Raw genomic sequence first — 20,446 nt, forward strand, 5'->3', positions numbered from 1 at the left:
TTTTTGAATTTTTTGTATTTATTAATTATTATTATTATTATTATTATTATTATTAATTATTATTAAACTGACAGTAATAATGATGAGAAGGTGGGAGCTCAGAGATTAGGGATGTGCACAAACTGGTTCGTGCACTCCTGGAGGCTGGGGAGTCCTTTAAGGGGCAGGGAGAGTGCCATTACCTGCCCCGCCGCTTTCTGCCGACAGACGCTCTCCCCAAAAGTGTTGGCGCATGGCTGTAGCATACCTCCCGGCAGCCCCAGTCAGCATCGTACCAGAAATGGTCTAAGCATGTGTACTGTGCGCTGACCAAAGTGTGTGTGCCAGGATGACGCTGACCGGAGTTGCAGGAGGTACCAATGCTTTGGGGAAGAGTGCCAGTGAGGGGAAAGCAGTGGGGCAGGTAAGGGCACCCTCCCTGCCCCTTAAAGGACCCCCTGCCTCTGAACCCGCTCGAATGGCGGTACTCCAGAAAAGGAGCACCAAACTGGTTCATGCACATCCCTATCAGAGATGGCCCACTTACTGCAGGTACCTCTGGAAAGTCCTCAGTAGAGCCCAAGTGGGCAGGTTTTGCTTCTGCTGCAAATGGTATTCCAAAGTACAGCATTCTTTTCTCACATGAGTGAATGGATAACTCTGGGAATCTTTGTTTCTTGGGAAGCCAAGTGTTGCCCTCTCCCAACAGCATCAGTACAAATGTTTCACTAAAGATATTGTTTGTTTGTCTAAGTTGTGGGAAAGTGCTTAAAGCATTCACTCTTTTAGGACCCATTTACCTAACCACACTTGCTAAGGAAAGAGATGGCTTACCAAGAGTGGGGAGCCATCTGACCTGGGCCTTTAGTTTTTTTCAAGAGCCCTGGAGCAGGGTGACATCCAGGAAGTACAGCTCTGGGAGATTTACACCAACAGAACGAACGCTTCAGAACTTTCCAAGGAACCAAAGCTCTGTTCTGTGTGGAATATGGCCAACTTACTTAAGACTCTAACCTTAGTAAGAGCAAAGAACATTCCCTAATGAATTCTAAAATCAATAGGTACTTTGAGAAAACCCATTGCCTTTTGGAAATACACTTTTCAGGCTTTGACCTTTCTCCCCCCTGCCCCCATATTTTGGTGATATTTACTGATAGCACAACTACAGATTGCCTGATTTCCAGGTGTAGGGGATTGCTAACACTTGGTAAGCAGCTTTAGCAAGTCTAGTAATGGTACAGCATCAGCATTCATCTCACAATCAGCTGGGAAGTCCCAGCTCAGTCACCAGTCACTAAACAGTCTGGAGATCAAGGCATTCTTCCCTTCCCCCCACCTAGTGGTTTGGGAGTATTATTCCTCGTCAGACTTATTCAGTAGTGTTCAGTGAAGTATGACCCATCCTATGCCCCCTAACAATTCATTTTCAAGCAACTTCTCTCGCCAGTCCAAGCACCCAAACAATTTTGGTTTTATAAATAAAGCCAACAACCTCCTCTTGAGGCAAAGTTGAGAGACTGCCTCCATCCTATTCCTTCCTCTCTGCTTTACAGCTCTTGAGATGCCTTGTTGAAGTGTCAGATGGCCCAGCTCCAGCTAAGGCAGCTGTTCTGAAATAGATGCAGTGGGAAGAGTTTTCATAACAATGGGAACCACATGAAAGCTCTCAGAATAACTCCTCCCTACTATTGAAGGCTCCTTTCAGTTGAGTGGTTTGCACATTAGGCTGCATAAAGGACTAGACACACCAAGGGGTACATTTTCAGCACAGCGCCCAGGGAATTAGACACGCAACCCTTACAAACAATAATGGCAGTTCTGTGTAGAATTCTTTGCACAGGGCACTGGATGTATTCCACTTAAACCTTCCAGTTCTTAGTTATTTCCTCTGTGCTGATGCCTGAAGCCAGGGAGCAAAGTGAAAAGGTTGGTCTCTGCTTTCATCAGCTTGTCCTTCTTTCCTGCACATTCCTCAGGAAGGGCTGTGACAGAGCTCCCTGCTCATGATTCAGACAGTTAATATTTGACATTTTGTGCAATTCGGCAGCTCAGTGGTGCAATACTGGACTTAAAACTAGCTTTAATTCTGGGTTTATGGTTGTACATACAAACTCACTGAAAAAATAAAAGTGCAGTGTAGGTTTTTTCTGTATATGTGTGTTAAGTTCCTTATGATGTTCTTAAATGATAGTACTAGAGTTTTCTATATTTCTTTACTGAACTCCAGTCTTGTTTGTTTCATTTAGTCTTTGAAGCACTAGATGTGAAGGCAAAGCATCTGATCTCTATTCAAAGATGAACTCAGCTTAATTGGCAAAGCGGGGAAATGCTTGACTAACAAGCAGAAAGTTGCCAGTTTGAATCCCTGCTGGTACTATATCAGGCAGCAGTGATATAGGAAAATGCTGAAAGGCATCATCTCAGACTGTGTGGGAGGAGGCAATGGTAAACCCCTCCTGTATTCTACCTAAAGAAAACCATAGAGCTCTGTGTGCGCCAGGCGTTGAAATTGACTTGACGGCACACTTTTCCTTTTACTCAAAGATATTCTCTGTGGATAAAATTAGCCCAACACATTTTGCCACCCATATCAGTTGCCATTCAAGGGTTGTACCCCAGGGCCTCTTGTGATATCACAGGCTAACATGGAGCTCATCTCTCAAATTGTGTGCTACTACTGCCAGCATAAGTGTCCAATCTTAGAATAACTGCATTTGCAATGATTCTGCAACACATCCTAGGGCTCATCCCTCCGATGATACACCGCATTCACTGCCCTCAGCCTACTTTTACTAAAGATGGAGTGCTCCTACACACACATATATATCACTGCCCCAAGTATCAGTGCAGAATACTTTCATAGTGAGGTCCTCTCTGAATACAATATGCTTTTGAGATACCTCGCTGTTTACTCTTTAGGATTATATTAGGGCTAGTGTACATGAAAAGCTTTCTTTCTAGGCAGGCACATCACTTCTCACATCTGAATGCCTATGAAAGCATGTGTCCCCACTGAGCATTTACTCAATGGGGACATGTCAGATAGTAAAGAGCATTGCATCTACTACATGTTCACAACTTAAGATTTCAAAGGTTCTGCCTGGATTCTCATAAGCCTCAGAGATCAGATAGCTTAGTGACATCATACAAACACACACATTCATGAAGTTCATGTGACTGTTTGGAACCAAGCCAAATAGATTTCTGAAACCTATGGGAATCCAGACATAAATGTGACACATGTGAACAAATGTGGGAATCATCTGTTGTGTGTGGCAGCTGTGTGCTACTCTTATTTAGGATCCATTTTAAGATAGATGCTGAGCAGATGGGGCTATTTCAAATCCACTAGAATAGTCATTGGAAGCTGAGGTTCATAATCTTGGCTATTTTTATTAGTAACTCCAGTTGCTTTTTGTTTCCCACATGGGTATTGTCATGGCCCAGTCTGAACCACTCCATGATCTTAAGCTTCACTGCTGCCAACAACCAGACTTTTGTATCCCCCACCCTCCACACAGACTGTGTCTACTGAAACAGCCTTCAAACCTCCGTTTCTCTCAATGTTAGTTAGGGTGAAAAGGCTTCCTAGCATGAGGTGGGGGAAAACAGAATTAAGCTACAATTCTTTACATTCAAAACAATAAAACGTTACTTTAAATAGTTCAGTTCAAGGCAGTAGTTCTTTTGGAAAATATAGTACAAAGAAACAGCAACCATATAAGCATAAGGAGAAAAATGCATCCATCCATGCCCTAGCTGGTGTCCTTACCAGGAGTCTTCTTACAATCACCTCTAGCTTCTGCAGTGAGCCTGGCTTTTTCAGCCTCAAGTCTTGCTCTTTCTATCCAGTGAGTTTCAGCTCAACTCTCCCAGTGATTTCTCAGCTCTAATTTCAGCAGCTCTTCTCTCCTGGCTCTCCAAGACTCCAGCTTCAACTCCAACTGGAACTTGCACTAACTTCAGCTCTTCAACTTGAACTTGCACTCTTTGAACTCCTTTACTTGAACTAACTCTCTGCTGCAGGCAAGCTTCCTTTTATTCTCTTTTGCCCTTCCAATTTTTCTGAAAAAACCAATCAAAACAACTCTCAAGTTTGCTCCATTAAAAAAAAAAAACACCCAATAAAATCAAACCCTCTCTTCCTTCCAAAATTTAACCAATACAACTCTTTTCCCTCCCAAACCAAACTGTAGAACAGGAGCTATGAACTTTTGACCCCTGCACATCTTATTTTTTTTACACAGAACATAGGGAGTAAGCAAATACATATTCAATACAGAAATCTGTAACACAGAAAGAGGAGGTTCAGGCCTCATTCCTTTACAGGTATATTTAGTGAGCAAAATACCAGTACTACATTGATTAAAACGTACAGTCAGTTTTAAAATGGTCTCTGGGTGTTTAGCAGCAGCAGATCTGCAGATGGTTTGTAATGATAGAGAGATTCCCATCATTGGTTTATGTGGCTACATCATTGTAGTGTCTAGCAGTCTTATGCTTTGTTTTCTTCCAAGTTCTAGGTAAAATTCAAACTGCAGTTGGCAGTGCACAGCTTCTCATGGCTCAGAAGTTTTACCAATTCAGAGAACTATGTGAAGAAAATCTGGTACGTAACATACATTATGGATACAGTCTAATATCTTTTTATTGTACCTAGAAGTTAATTTTCTGTGTATCAAAATATAAAAGACTTTTAAGATGATTATGTGTACAGTTGGTTACAGTAAATGATTTGATTTTTCAAATATTTAAAAATATTTTGTTGAGATATTTTAAAATCTTCACTTTGATAACTAAAAGTAAGCAGAACCACCCCACCCCCAGTGTTTTAAATCTTAATTACAACATATATAGTCCTTGTGATTTGGCTCTTTAATTTCTTCAGCATGCTGCAATCATGCTTTTTTGTTCAACTCTGAAGTAGTAGTACACAATAGCTGACATCCAGATCCTTCCCAGAAATATGTCTTGGTGACCCGCAGAGACCTATTTTTGGGAGTCACAGTAGGCAGTGGAGAGAATGGGAGATTACTGAAAAATATCCTTCTGCTATAGTGTGTGCAGCATTGTAGTGTGTGCATATAGTGTGTGCATATAATGTGTGCAGCATTACTCTGGATGTCAGCCACTGAGAAACACAGGATTCCCCTCATACATCTTGAGTTTTAGAGCCAGATCCTAAAGAGTTTTCACAGGTGATGTTAACACCTTTAAGCCTCTCTCACAGCATCTCTGTGCAATTATAAATAACTCTTGTGGCACATTGCACATGAGAGGCTCATTTTTAATTTGATTGAGTCTATGTTTGTTATTTCTATTTCTGCTGGCCAATGGCTGTAATAAAATTGATGATGATGAATTTGATTGAGCCTGGCTGGAAGTTAAATTTACATTTAATGTGAGATTTGCTATTTTAGGCACAGAGGCAGATTAAGTTTTTCCGCCCATAGGTAGCCAAAGATTTGCCACCCCAGGGGCAAGGGTAAGGGGACTTGGGGATGGGGAAGTTAAATCTTGTTTTCCTTATTTTAAAATCTGGCACTATGCAGCCAATGCATAGTGGTGAGAGCGCCACCTGCATCCTCAACCATGATGGGTCAGGTTGGGCACTGGAGGCAGGCAGCAGAGACAGTGGTGAAAGAGCTTGTCACTCAGGCCCGCCTTCCTTGCAAATGACCCAGATCGTGTGTGTGCAGAGGCCTGAAGTCGGCCTGATCTGTATCATTTGAGAGGAAGGCGGGCCTGTGTGAGGAGGTCTTGCTGCCATCTCTGCCACCTTCCTCCAGCCCAACCTCACCCATCATGGTTTGGGAGGTGGGCAGAGCTCTCTCTGCCATACCCACTGTGCCGCCGCCACCACCACACAGCAGCAATTTTAAAAATGGAAAGAAAAAAAAGATTTAACCTTCCCTGCCCCCCCCCAAAAGTCACTCCCCAAGATTTGCTGTCATAGGCAGCTGCTTATAGTGCCTATGTGGTAATCTGCCCCTGTTTAGGCTACAGATAAAGGTGGGTGATTCACCCTGCTTACACCAGACTGGCTTGGAAATGAAATAAATCAAGCCATTTCCCCAAAAATTGACACCAGTTTGAGCTTCACTGTTTACTCCTGGAGGAAACAGTAGCTGCAGGATCCTCAGTCCAGATTGAAACCATGGCAGAAAAAAGGGTTAAAACCTCTTTACACCCCCTCCATACTCCCAATCTAGATTGCCCCCCATCTGATTTTTAACATAAATAGATAAATAAAAACTCAAGGGCTGTGCAATGTGTTTAACATAGTTGATTATTTGGTCTGGAGTTATCCTTTACCAGGAATAGTAGTCATACACAAGTAACTATTTTCCTTATCGATGCCTTAATGATCGTATTTTTGACTGACTCATTTGTCATTAGTTACTTTCTACATACTTAGAATCAACCACTTTTCCATTCTGTTTGACCAAGAGTTCATCAATCAAGCACCTTTTTATAACTATTCCCAAGGAGGGATATTACAGTCATGGTCTAAACCGTTTGCTTTGACTCTATATGGTGGTTGTATCTCTTACAGTTGTTCTGTAGTGACTTCATAGCATTCACGAGTAAGACTAACTCAACCAGATTCTACTATGAGGCTCATCTCCAGTAGCTGCTACAACACCAGCCTTTTCAGACAGAGATAGATTCCTGTGGATTCACACACAATCAGGATTTTACTGATATGTATCTATAAACCCTTCCCTAAATTAATTCAAATAGCTTCAAGCTAGGACCATCTAATCAAAGTTAAATACTTCTAAGCCTATTAGTTTCCACTGGAGAAAGTAACACTTGTGCCTAATTCTCCAGCTAAAACCAGTGGGACTTAAAAGCACTTAATTTTGGCTGGATTGTGCTCCTTATCCTAGTCTTCTATATTCTGTCAAGTACACAGTAGCTTGTGCATCTTTCTCATGCATTAGCAAGAATTTAGACATCAAAGTGCATACACAAACAGCAAATTGTTGAAGGAAGCTTTAATTCGGGAAAACCTAATTTTATATGTCCATATGCTCTAGATCCACTTTTTTAAAAAACCCTATATATTATCTTCAGATTGCAAAAGGCAATTATATTTCTGTTGGTCAACAAAGTATATCCATCACATCACATTATGAGCCCTTTCACATGATCCCATGAGCAGGCTTGAGGACGGGTGGTGGGGAAGGCTGCAGCAGCTTACCTTCCCCGCAGACAGTCCAGAAGAGTTGCTGGGCATGTGGATCAGACACTCAGACGAGCTGCTGCTGCCCCTGGCAGTGCGGAGGTTTGGGGGCCAGGATGCATCATCCTGACCCCCAGCAATCCCACAATGCATACCGCTTGCGTGTGTGGTGCATTGTGAGGATCCCCACCAGCGATGGCCGGGAACCCACTCCTGAGTCAGAGCCAGCTGAGAGCAGCCGGTGCTGACACACGAGCGTGCCCTTAACCCTCAGTTAACCAGTGGGCAGGTTTGCTGTCGAGGCACCATCAGGAGCCACGCAGCTCCTGGCAGTTCTCATGGGTAGCCAAGCCTGGGCTTAGCTGCCCTAGCCTGGTCTTGAGAACAGCCTCTATGACTCAGTCTGACCCAGACAATATCCTGTTGTATTATAGCACTAGCACTTACATTTATATACCGCTCTATAGCTGGAAGCTCTCTAAGCGGTTTACAATGATTTAGCATATTGCCCCCAACATTCTGGGTACTCATTTTACCGACCTCGGAAGGATGGAAGGCTGAGTCAACCTTGAGCCCCTGGTCCAGATCGAACTTGCAACCTTCTGGTTACAGGGCGGCAGTTTTACCACTGCGCCACCAGGGGCCCTAGCTAGCTACCCTAGCTACAGAATCCCCTTTGAAGTTGCAGCAGTGATACTTGCAACTTTCCAACCCTTCTTTGATAAGCAGAATCTGGATTAATCTTCAGTCCTAAGAAACATTAAGCACTATGTCCGTCGTAGTGAAGTACAGTTTATATTTTTGGTAGCATAACTAACCTGTGTCACTAATTCAGGTGAGTGAGATACTACATTTCAGAGTCACTAGACTGAGGTAAAAGGTAATCAGCCAATTTATTTTTGCAGATATTTCCAAAACAGTTTTGAACAAAATATTTTCTTTCATGCTCTCCTTCTTCCCACCCCCACCCCTCCACCCCGCTTTTTTGTTGCACAGAATCCTAATGCACATCCAAGACCAGCCTCCCAGGATTTAGCAGGGTTTTGGGATATGCTGCAGTTATCCATAGAAAATATTAGTATGAAATTTGATGAACTTCATCAGTTAAAAGCCAATAATTGGAAACAGATGGATCCACATGACAAGAAGGTAGAACATTGTCGATTTTGTATGCTTCATTTAAAACCCTGCACAAATACCGGACAGATTAAATAGGCCTTTCTTCATTCAGCACTGATGCTAAAAACGTGAAATGGAGCTCATATCAGATTAATTTCATTGTGGAAAAAAACCAATGTTTACATAATAATCACCTGGGATATTATCTGTAATATGTTTCAGGCATATTTTAAAGGCAAACTTGTTTCTGTGAATTGAATAATTGGAATGTGCTCGTTTGTCTTAGTATACTTAACGTATAATCATATTAGATAATCAACTGTTGGAAAAAGCTGCCTCATATATTGATATTTAAATTTTAAATAAATAATATGGTCAGTACATAATACTGACCATAAGAGTTCTGTTTACTCATGCACTCGGAAGTATGTGAGAAAGAAAAACAGGGAAGTACTGTAATCATCACTGACTTGATAACCAGTTCCCATTCCTACGTATAAATGTATGGGTATTCTCAAACCACACCATCATAAAAGTTACATGGTAAACTTTTCATGTCATTGCTTTGGTTTGTTTACTTAGAGGGAGACCTCATAACTGGGTCCACCTCAGTCAATCCAATCTAGTTCTGGAACATTAAATAGGATTGATACATCTCTGTTGTATTTCCAGGAATAAGCTGTTTTTTGTTTTTTATTGTGCTTTGGCACATTTGCTTTGTTCATTTGTTTGTTTTCAGCATTTGTGTCATGAGGATATATTGGTCCAAATGCAACAAATCTATAGTTACTGTACACAAGATGTACCAGGAAGCATTTTAAAGATGGGACCATACCAGAAGAATGTAGTTTAATGTTCCAGACCTTCTCCCATCAAGCCTCCATTAGCATAAATAAAAGCATGAACAAATTTAACTAGCTAATGTTAAATAGACATATACAGAGAATGCTTTATCAGAAATGATCTGAGAATCAGCCAGGGTGGAATTGGGAGGGAGAAATATGCAAACTTCTGTGTAAAAACCTTGGTTCCTCTTCTTTTGCAGAGCACACAATGGCAGGAGAAAGACACTTTGGAAAAACTGAAACTCTTTCCTTAAATACTCTCACAATGAGGTTTATAATAATGTAATGTGTTTGAAACAATAACAAATTTAATATACTGCAGCCCATCTGGGTTCAACATTATCTTATCCACAGAGATTAACATATGAAAGAGTTGAGGTTTGTTTCAATTTGTGCAAAACTTCAGTTTCCAAAAGAACACAATAAAATTCAGAACTGAGAACTCAAAACTTTGCTAGACACAGATACCCTTAAGTTTTCCAGTTGCTCAAACAAGCACAGAAAAAAAATGTGCAATTCATTTGCTCTTCCCTCACTCCCCTGCTTGTTAGAACAACAGAAACTGCTCAAATTTATTTTGCATCATTTTACAGCTAGTTCTAATGTGAAACTGGTACTATTATCACCATATACTGAGATACTCACTTGGGTTTCCCAAGTTGGGTTTTGTTTTTTGTTTTTTAATATCAATAAGTTTTTCTTATATTTTAATGTATCATTTTAAGCCAAGAATATGTAAGTAATTTTATTAATTATCACTAAACAAATATTCCAGTATTTCAGTTTTTCCCAGAATGTCAGAATTGCAGCTTTCCCCTACAAGACCTTCAGTTTTGAACACAGCTGTGTCTGTTGCATCATACATAAGAGAAAGGAGAAGGAATAAGAAAGGTCACTGGAACATGTTTCTTCAGCTATATGGCTGAACCAAGCAGCTTCAAATTTGTTACACAGTAACACAGTAACCTTGATCTTGTCTATGGTTGACAGATAACATTATACATTATTTTAGACCAATAATCAGACTGATATAAATGCTCATTAGGGAGAAGCAAGAGGCTATCTAGCCTATATCATTTGGTGGCTGACATGGCACACAACACTCCATCAGCCTTACAATAGATCCTTTGTGCATATTGTGCAATAGAGCATTTGTCTGCAAGAGCACTCTTGCACAAGATGCAAAAATTGCACACATGCAGTTGTGCAATAGAGAACCATTATTCCCAGTGGCTCTTTATTGCACAACTACATGTGTGCAATTTGTTGCGTCTTGTGCAACTGTACAAATCCTCTGTTGCAAGGCAGTCAGAGCATTGTGCAGTATGTCACCCGTTGCCTATTTTCCCTAACCTGGGAATGCCAAGTTTCAGGAGAGCCCCTTAAGATCCTAAAGGTGCAGTTGCTGTTTAAATTATAGGATTAGTGAGATGCCATATTTTATTACTTCATAGCATTTGTTAGTGGCCAACTGCATATATCCTTTTTGTTTGTTTTTGTAAGACATGGGTAAATGATCGTTTCTATAGACCAACTAAGTTCTAAATTAGAGTGAGCATACACCACCATATATTTTTTAATTATGTGTTAATACAATTTATCAGGATTTTTTTAAAACTACCAGTATGAAGAAAACATTACTTAACTGATAAAGTGTCCCCACTCAACAAAAAGGGGTGTGTGTGTGTGTGTGTGTGTGTGTACATACATACATACACACATACATACATACATATCTGTAATGGGAAGATAAAGATTCTGTCTAAGACAGCTACCGTTTGTTGCTACTTTTAATGCACATGTTTAGGATCTTAAATTAAACCAACTTCATTTTCTGTGCTTAAAAGAAATATGAACACTTTTGTGAACTTGTTTTTGTATTTGTGCTTGTTACCCTTTATCCACTTCCCAAGCTTGGGGAAATAGCATAGATCAGTTTTTGTATGCAGAAGAAATGTAATATTTTGATCAAATTCAGTTCAAATCAAGCAATGAAAGCTGTTGTGATCAACACTGAGAAAATCTGAAGCTAAAATGAAATGAATGTAGTATAATGGAATGAATAGTCCCTGCTCTAAGGGAGCATGGTCAAGCTGGAAGGCCATACAGTTTTAAAGATATGGGGCTGCAGACATACACTTCAGATTGTGGTGTCCTGCAAGTCCAGATGTGACATACATTATTCTCTGAAGATACTCATTTTTGAATATATATATATATCGCATGTGTGTGTGTGTGTATACACACACACATATACATATATACATATACACATGTTTTTCTCCTTGTTAACCTTGTTATCTTTGGATGCCAAAGTTATGACTAATGTATGTTCTCAGAATTATTTTTAATAATTCCCACCAGCTTTTGTGGTTGTAATTTAATTGTTAACTTCTGGTGCTAATTCAGCACAAAGCCAAACTTTAAGAAGCACTTTTATAGCAATACCCAAAGAGTGTATCTTATGAGCTGTTACCAGGACCAGCCGCTTCTAAGCATATGCTCTTTTTTAAAAAATTCTTGCTGTGAAAACTATCAGGCTTGCTAGTTCATATGACTGTGTGAAGTATATCCATAAGTCTTCCATGTTGTAAGCCCATTTAGTCCTGTGTATGTATATTGTATATAATGGTGAGGGAAACTCATTATTTGTGTCTTTCATACCTATTACACACTATTCTAATATCAGTTAATTTTAGTAAGAAATCCCAAGACTTTTAATAAAAGTTGGGTGGTGGGTTGTGTTAATTACATAGCAACTTTCTGATTTATGACATTGTATTAGCCTAAGTAGTATTACTAAGTTCTGTTTAAGATGCTCTCCTTTCTAATCCTTGGAACCAGGAAGAGGAGTCTAAATTACCCAGAGGGAGCCATATACAAGGTTTAGCTGTGGGAGCTTCGGCCCTTTCACCACCAGGCGTGTTGCTGATGCACCATATTCATGGAGAACTAGCACTACTATCAGTGTCAACTCCCCCCCCCCTTAAGATTGTTCTATTATTTATGTACCTATAAAAACAAAAGCCAGTTCAATGAAGAAAAAATGCAGATAAGAACTAACAAACTTTAGGTAAAATGTGTGTTCTATTCTAACTACTGGCCTATCCTAGTTTTTTGTTCTTTTTTCCCCCTGCACCCACCCACCCACCCACCCTTTTTTTGTTTTCCCCTAAGAAGCTGTATAATGTCATTAACCTTCTGCTTTGATCAGGAGAGAAGGGCCCCTCCTCCAGTGCCAAAGAAGCCATCGAAAGGTCAGGTGCCACTCATACGGGAACGCTCTTTGGAGAGCTCACAACGTCAGGAGGCCCGGAAACGGCTGATGGCTGCCAAACGAGCCGCGTCTGTCCGTCAGAACTCAGCCACTGAAAGCGCCGAAAGCATTGAGATTTACATCCCCGAAGCCCAGACCAGGCTATGAAGGGATCCAACCAGGAGGACTCTTAATGGCAAGAAACATCTCTTGTATCATCTGCCCTTCTAGGTCCAGGCTCAGAGACACCAATAAGTATTTGTATTCCCCTTCCTTTATCTCTCTTCTTCCCCAAATGAAGTAACACTTCTGTGACGTAGTTGTCAATCCTCCAAGAGATTTTTGCTTATAACCCGTGCTTTCCAAAGGTTTGCCCATGTCAGCCTAATGCTTTGTCACATGTACTGATGCTACCACCTCGCCTCATGTAAAGAACCCTAGCAACACTCTCTCTCTCTCTCTCTCTCTCTCTCTCTCCCTCACACACATTCTCTCTCTCTCTCTCTCTCTCTCTCTCTCTCTCTCTCTCTCTGTCACACACACACACACACACACACACACACACTCAAACACACACACCCCTACCTGTACAGTAGATGCACCAATTAATTCATTTTTGGTCCTTAAAGCTAGTATGTTATCTAGTGTACAGCAATACTCAGTTATATGGTATTTTGGAAATCCAATGTTGCAGGGTAAACCTTTAGGATTCTGTTGTCTTCCTCATTGATGATAAAAGTAGCTCTGACAGAATCCCTTCTTTATATGACTATTATTTTTTAAAAAAACAGACGGCGCACATTATTCTGATCCTCAGAATCATACTTTCTCACCTGACAAATTGGATGGAGATGTGGAGATAGGTTTGCAGCAGTAAAATATGAAGCAAATCTTGCAGATGAGATATACAGGATCCCATGAAGAGAGACCTGCAGCTGCATAAACAGCCTCATTGTTATTTCCTCAGTCTCACTTTAGAACCCTTTTTGAACAGCAGAAGATTGTAAAATCGATCTTCCAAGGAAATAATCTATTTTTAAAAGGCAATAAAAGGAGAATAAGTTAATAAGATGTGAAGATGGCTGAAGTTTAGTTTACAGGAATATTTTTTGTCCAACTAAGTAGTAAGAATTTTTAAGATTGTAGTATATTGTCAATTACTATTGTAATGTATCAGTTCAAAAAGAACAAAAAATAGAACAAAAATAGCCTTGGTTTTGTTGATGTCCTAACCTTGGTGAGACTTTTGAATTTTGCACATTCCCCATACAGACATCTGTTGCTAAAATGCTGTAAATTAAATAGATGTTTGTATGCTACAAATCAGACCGCCTACGATGAATGCTTCACACCTGAGTGCAAGTTCTCCTTCAGTCTCTTCTTTAAAATAGAAAAAATTCATTTTGCAAAATCAAGCAATTATTTCAGAACATGAGCTAGTGAGCAGTATATTTTTCTTCACTGAACCATTGTTTAAAGTTACAGTCTATACATAACTGTAGGCTCTTTGGAATTAAGAATTAGGAAACAATCTCCTGGAACATGACTGGTGTGAAAAATATCTGACTATGCCATTTTTACACCAGCTGCCACGGCACCAGAGAGCATGACAGCCTGTTGGGCACTGCAGCGTTTAAAGTTGGCATCCAATATCCCACCACATGCATGATGAGAAGCAGATGAAGTATGACCCTGGCTGTAAGACTCTGTGGTCTGGTTCATACGTAACAGTAAACCAGAGGTCCCTCCACCTCTGGTTCCCAAACCTGAACATACGAACCAGGGAATTACAGTTACCAAAAAATAAATAAAAATGAACCCATGGTTTTCTTTTCCAAACTGTGTTTTGTCACCTTCAGTTCTCTCTTAAGTTTCATCTACTTGGCTTCCAGTTGGCTGTGCCGGCGTTGCATACACAAGCTGGCATGGAGTTTTACCTCTCTAAAACCAGAGTTAAGGGAGGTAGCTCCTCCCTCACTCTGGTTCCTATTGGCTGTACAGGCTGTCCTTCGGGAAAGAAGGAAGCCCACACAGCCAGTCCCCCCCCCCCCACCGCTCTGCAGTCTTGCTGACTGCAGAGAGACTGCTCTCCCAAACATACACATGCATACAGGAGAGCAGAGGGAGGGGAGCCCAGAACCAGAGTTCTGCATTACATATGACCCAAACCTATAGAACTAGCAGATTATGCGGCTGATGGGTTCGGTCTCAAGGTCTGGTCCACACGCTGTTGACAAAAGTAATATGAGGCTTCCCATTGACTCAAGTCTGTAGATTTTGGATCTGAGCTGTATGTAATCTTTTCTCTTTTTTTAATTGTACTCTCTCAAGCATCATGTTAGGAAATCTGGCCTTTTTGGAGCACAATTTTTCCCACATGGGCACCCATGTCGAACATGGCAGGTAGTGGCCCTTATTTGCTACAAGACCCAGGAAATCTTTATTCTGAAAGCAAGAAATGCTATGGTAACAAAGTACACTGACTGACGGACAGTGTGTACTTTGCATCTCACCAGAGTTGGCTTTCAATGCCCTTACTGTAAAAACATTCCAACATGTAACTGCATGGTTGGCATAATTGTGTAGCTTACATCTAAAAACTTTAGACGTTACCATCCAAAAGCTGACCTTTGAAATTATGCATCAGCAGAACAAGCCAGGAAACAACATGTAATACAGCAGCCTAGTCAGATGCTACTTTTAATTTTATTAAAGAATTTGGGAGAGGTAATAGGTTCTGGCAAGAAAAACTAGCATAAAACATTTGTAAAGCCACCAGAGAATTTGCTACCTCTCAAAGCCATTGATATATCCAAGCTATATGTTTATAAATAGGGCACAAAATATCACTGCTGTGTTTTACAAGTAAAGGGCTAATAATTTAATATTTTAAAGACTTTTACACAGAATGGTAATCCAGTATAACCCATGACATTAAGTGAAGTTGGGAAAGTCTGGTGTGTGAGGATTTCGATAGCGTACTGCTTGCTAGGGTTGTTTTTATTTTCTTTTAAGAACACCTCAATAAAATTGTCAGAGCAATGAAAGCTCACATACTGTTAACCATCTAGATAGTGCCAATTGCCACCTTTAAAAATACAGTCATATTATGTGTTTTAAAACTTTTTGGGAACTCATTTCTACAAAGAGGTATAAAGCAGCCTCAAAACAAAATACCGTTTCCCCAGTTACATAACTGTCTGTTTGGACCCCCATGAAAAATGAGTTCTGGTTGACAGGTGATTCAAAAACAATTGTGATAAGATTATGCAATAAATTTGATGCTTTCATATACTGTGAGCCTGCACACCATTACTTATTAGTAAGAACCAGTATTTTCTTTGGGCTTACATCTAAGAAAATATGTTGAGGATCAGGGCCCAGATTTTATACTTTAGGATAGTTGCATTTATACATCATAAACTATTTTTGGTATGAAATATCAAAGACTCTGTTAGCATGATGCCTGTTAATTTGTATGGGCTCTTGTATGAAAAGGACATTGTAATTTAGACCTAGTGTGTCCGCAAAACCAACTGGCATCCAAATTCTGTTTGCATATAACTCATGGATGATGTCATGGTTTGTGATATTGCTGGAGTTCAGTGTGGACAGTAGTTCCATCCTGACTATTTATTTGTTGGCCTAATAAGTCTATTCATCAGGCTACCTTGCAGAAACTGAAGAGTTATTCCCTGGGTTTCCTCTTTTTGACTCCTTGAATTATTACATGCCACCATAAACAAGGAAAAATAATATGTGTAGGGCACAATCCAATCTATGTTAATCACTATTAGGTCCTTTGGAATTCAGTGAGAGTTAAGCACATGCTTATATCCCATTGAAATCAATGGGATGTAAAAGTGCTCAACTTTGGCAGTGTTGTTTTGGGGTTATTATTTTTTTAAGACCAAGTCTACTTAAGTGGGAAATCTGTTATCAGTATTTTAATACAAAACTGTTGAGGCTTTCTGGGTTGTGGGACATGAAAAATAAAGTTGGTTTTTGGCCTCTTACGCCAAAAGTTTAAAAGTATTTATTATATTTTTTTGCAGACGTTCCCATAAAATACCCTTAATCTTTTTGTAATGACAGATGAAGAAATGGATTAAACATTTTAATATTGAAAAGGTAAATAGTAATACATTATTTGTAATATATTTCAGTTTATTTATTGGGTGTTCCCTTAAGGTTTTGGTGTGAACTATCACCTTAATTTAAATTTTATATTTGTGAATTTACTGTGGGGTTTTTTTTCCTAATTTATAATGCATATTTTAACCAGAATGAAATCACTGGCATACTCACATCTGCCCTCATTCGATAATCAGTATGTTTTTTATTTGCAAAATGGGTACACCTTGCAAAGCCTCTAGATGGAGAAATAGAGAGCACTGTATGGCGTTATGAATTGGGTTTTCATAGGATTATCTACCTAACTTGTGTGTGAACAAAAAATGTAAATAGTTTAATGTTTCCCATAATGTAAAAAAGAGCAAATTAATAAAATAAATAATGCACTGCTTGTAAGAGCTGTCGCTTTTCAATACAAGTTCTCATTCCGACTATTTGAAATAGTGGTCCTTTTGACTGGGTTAAATTCAGTAGTGTAAGCAAAAGACTGTTCCTCTTGGGATAAATACAGTAAGGAATTTCAGACACACTGCAAAGCCTTATATGAGCCATTTCACACCTCTGACTCATCTTGAAGAGTTTGCTTTGAATTCTTGGGTATATGCTCAATATGTCATTGGTGTAGTTCAATGCCTTGATCCCTATAAAACTTTCTTTTGCTGTTAATTATAACAGAACTATTATAGCGGTAAAAAATAATGTCCAATAATGCAAGAAAACCTTACTCTCTCTTTTTGGTGGGGGAAGGCAGGGGGAGTTGCATGATAGAGATCGCAAGAGCTAAATCCAGTTGCTTTTTCAAGCCGCTTTCACTGCATGTATTTAGATGTCGCCTACATTTCAAGATGAAACTAGAGGTGGGTTCAGACAAAACTGCCAGTTTCTGGCAAGCATATGCTCCTGGCATGAGCTGCACCTTTGACACTTTTCGTGACATCTGAATCCACCAGTGCTGGGTTTGCCAAGCAGTATTTTGCTCCGCCACCTGACAACTGTAACCAAGAGTTGAAGTCGGCCAGCAGATGTCAGGTGGTGGAGGGAAGGGCTACTCGGCAAACTGACATGGTGGGTTCAAAAGTAACAAAATGTACCCAGTGTGTGGCTCATTTCAGGAGTAAGTGCTCATCAGGAACTGATGGTTGGCAGAAGTGGACTTGCTGCTGTTTAAACCCACCCTAGATGTTATGCAGGATAGTTGCATAACATATCTCAATGGATACAATATCTCAGCTGATAAAAATAAAATAAAATAAAAGGCAGCCTTAGAAGGCTACTGGCATGCGAAAGAGAACAGTGGGGGAAAGAAGTGTTGAACCCCTTCCCCTTGGTTGTTTTCTAGTTAAAATCTGCTCTCCAAGTTGCTATTCCAATAAAAGATAAAGGTATCCATATGTTTCTCATACTGCTGGAAACAAAGCCAGGACAGGGGATTTTGAGCAGAAAAGTGGCCAGAAGTCAAATAGTAAAGGAGCTGCTGCTTCTCTTCCGTTCCTCTGCTCACACTGGTAGCCTACTCAAGCTGCTTTTCTTTTCTTTTTAAAGGAGACTTTATTGTGTTATTGATAACCACGACTTTGGCCATCAAACAGGACAAGTTACAGCTTAGTTAGTATTGCTGATGCTGGGCATTAATTTCCCTTAGTATTTTGAGCAGTAGCTAACAAATTGGATAAGAATTTATATATCTGCCTTCTGGTGCAAAGTGCTTTCGAGTGTTTAACTTGTCCTCACAACTCTCTGATCACTTCAGTTTTTACAGATTGGGGAACTGAAGAGTGTGAGCACTTTCCTCAGAGTTAACCAGTCCATGGCAGAAGAGGGATTTACAGGCACTCCCCGACTACAAACACCCAACTTACAAATGATCCGTATTTACAAACAAAGCTCCAAAACATATTAAATTAATGACATCCCCAATTTACAAAAGCCAACCCACACATACAAACAAGTCATCCCTCATAGGAACCATATGCATTCCAAGTTATGAACATCTAATTTACAAACAAACTTTTGGAACACAACCAACTTGTAAGTTGGGGACTCCCTGTGCTCTCTTTCAGCTTTAATGTCCCAGTCTTTAAAAATTAGAATAATCACAGAGTTGTTGTAAGACAACGAACCCTCTAAACAGGGCCAGCCCAAGCCCTGCCCCCATATCACCTCAGCACCTAAGGGGACACAGTGAACTACCACCCCCACAGCAGGCTCTTTCCCTCTGGGAAGAGCATCTAGGCTCCAAGTTCCTTCCCTGGCATCTCCAATATAGGTCAAGATTTTTTTATTTTTTATTTTAATAGGACAAGATTTTTTATTGAACCAACAAACTACCAAAGCATACAGTACGTTGCCAGGGCTGAGAGAGATCCCTGCCTTCAACTTTGTAGAAGCCGCTGCCAGTCTGTGTAGACAATACTGAGCTAGATGGACCTATGGTCTGACTCAGTATATGGTAGCTTCCTATGTTCCTATGTTCCTCCCCAGCTCTTCCCCTGTCCTCCCCAGTGGCATGCAGGCATACCACTTGTCCCTTCTCTTCCTATCTGGCTCTTCCCCTGGCTCTTTACCTATCTCAGGACAGTGCACAAAGCACAGCTATACTCCCTCCCTTCCTTCCTTCCCACTCTGGTGGGGCTCCCCCTCACCTCCTTGACAGGGCTTCCTTTCCTCTTCACCCCAGCCCCTCCCCCAACTTTACTCAACAATGCATTGACAATAGTGTATTTTGGTGCCTTGAAGGGCTGGGTTCCTGAAAGCCTGCTTCACAACTTTCTTATATCTGTGGCTGCAACCTGCAAGATACAGGTTAGGGCACTGGATGGTGGTCTTCACTGAATACAATGGAAGATCCACACTAAGCCACAAGCTTGAGTTTAGCTGGTCTTGATATTAGCTGACCAAACAAACCCCAATTTGTTCTCATATTTTTTTAACCTATGAATATAACTTATTTATCTGTTGTTTTCTTTTCTATGTAAACTGCTTTGCGAACTTTTATTGATCCCTTAAAAAGGGAGGATTCCACCTATAAAGCCATTACATCCAGAGTCTGAAATTACCTAGCTGCACCCCTGGTAAATGACAACCACATAAAACATTTGCAAGAGACAATCAAGAGAGCGGACCCACATAGAAAAGATTGGTTGGCCTGGACACATTATTTACAGCAATCAGCGTGGGTTGCACTGACAGTAAGGTGCTTCTTTAATATTCTGTGCAGACACCAAAACACCTGCACATGCCCAGAAATCATATTTAACATTCCAGGACAGAGAAGGACTTCTCAGGAGAATGGTAGGTACTTTGTAATACAGCCAACCATTGTGAGCTGCACAAATTTAGACTCTAAACTAGGCACTTACCATTTTAAACTGCTTGTTATTTCTGTGTATAAAAGCAATCAGTGCTACATCAACAAACCAAATCATCTCACCTTTGGTAATTTGTATATTGAAGCAAGCAGTTAATAGAAAGGGAGTCAGCAGCATCCATCCCCACATTTTTATTCACCATTAGCTCCTCCTGTCTGTGAAGACAAAAATAAATACCTTTTTGCTAAGATTCCAGCAGAAAGTGTGATTGGCTCCCTTGTAGACTTACACATTCCTGATGTAAAGATAGTTGGCTTTCCCTCCTGGGACTAATAACTGCGTCAGGGACCAGTTTCTATCAGGGCTGCAGCAGGAAAGGATTAAACACCTCCTCCCATAATCTCTGTCCTACACCATAGTCTCAATCCTGATTGGGTGCCCCAATAAATAGCAGCTTCTATTTAAAATTTTAAAAAGAAAGAGCCAAACTACACATTGAACATTTTTGGGGAGGGAGTTTTGCAGTCCTGATCCAGTCTGGGCTGTCTGCAGCTGCTATTTGGCTCGGAAGGGAAGCTCCAGTTGAGAGCCAATGTAATCTTCCCTTCCAAAGCAA

General features: G+C 40.3%; 1 protein-coding gene across 14 annotated transcripts in view; it reads left to right on the plus strand.

Annotated features, from left to right (window-relative positions):
* Window positions 1-16,913, plus strand: part of DLGAP1 (DLG associated protein 1) — a 575,006-nt gene extending 558,093 nt beyond the window's left edge. For 12 of the 14 annotated variants that reach the window (XM_053244135.1, XM_053244134.1, XM_053244133.1 and 9 more), the window contains 3 exons: window positions 4,497-4,588; window positions 8,165-8,317; window positions 12,347-16,913. In XM_053244135.1, the coding sequence (XP_053100110.1) occupies window positions 4,497-4,588; window positions 8,165-8,317; window positions 12,347-12,556 (455 nt within the window). In that variant the 3' untranslated portion in view covers window positions 12,557-16,913. The remainder of the gene's footprint in view (window positions 1-4,496; window positions 4,589-8,164; window positions 8,318-12,346) is intronic. The other 2 variants (XM_053244143.1, XM_053244145.1) reach the window with 2 other exon arrangements.
* The last annotated feature ends 3,533 nt before the right edge of the window (window positions 16,914-20,446 follow it).

Source organism: Hemicordylus capensis, chromosome 4 (genome assembly GCF_027244095.1).
Source record: "Hemicordylus capensis ecotype Gifberg chromosome 4, rHemCap1.1.pri, whole genome shotgun sequence".
Classification (NCBI taxonomy): Eukaryota; Metazoa; Chordata; class Lepidosauria; order Squamata; family Cordylidae; genus Hemicordylus; species Hemicordylus capensis.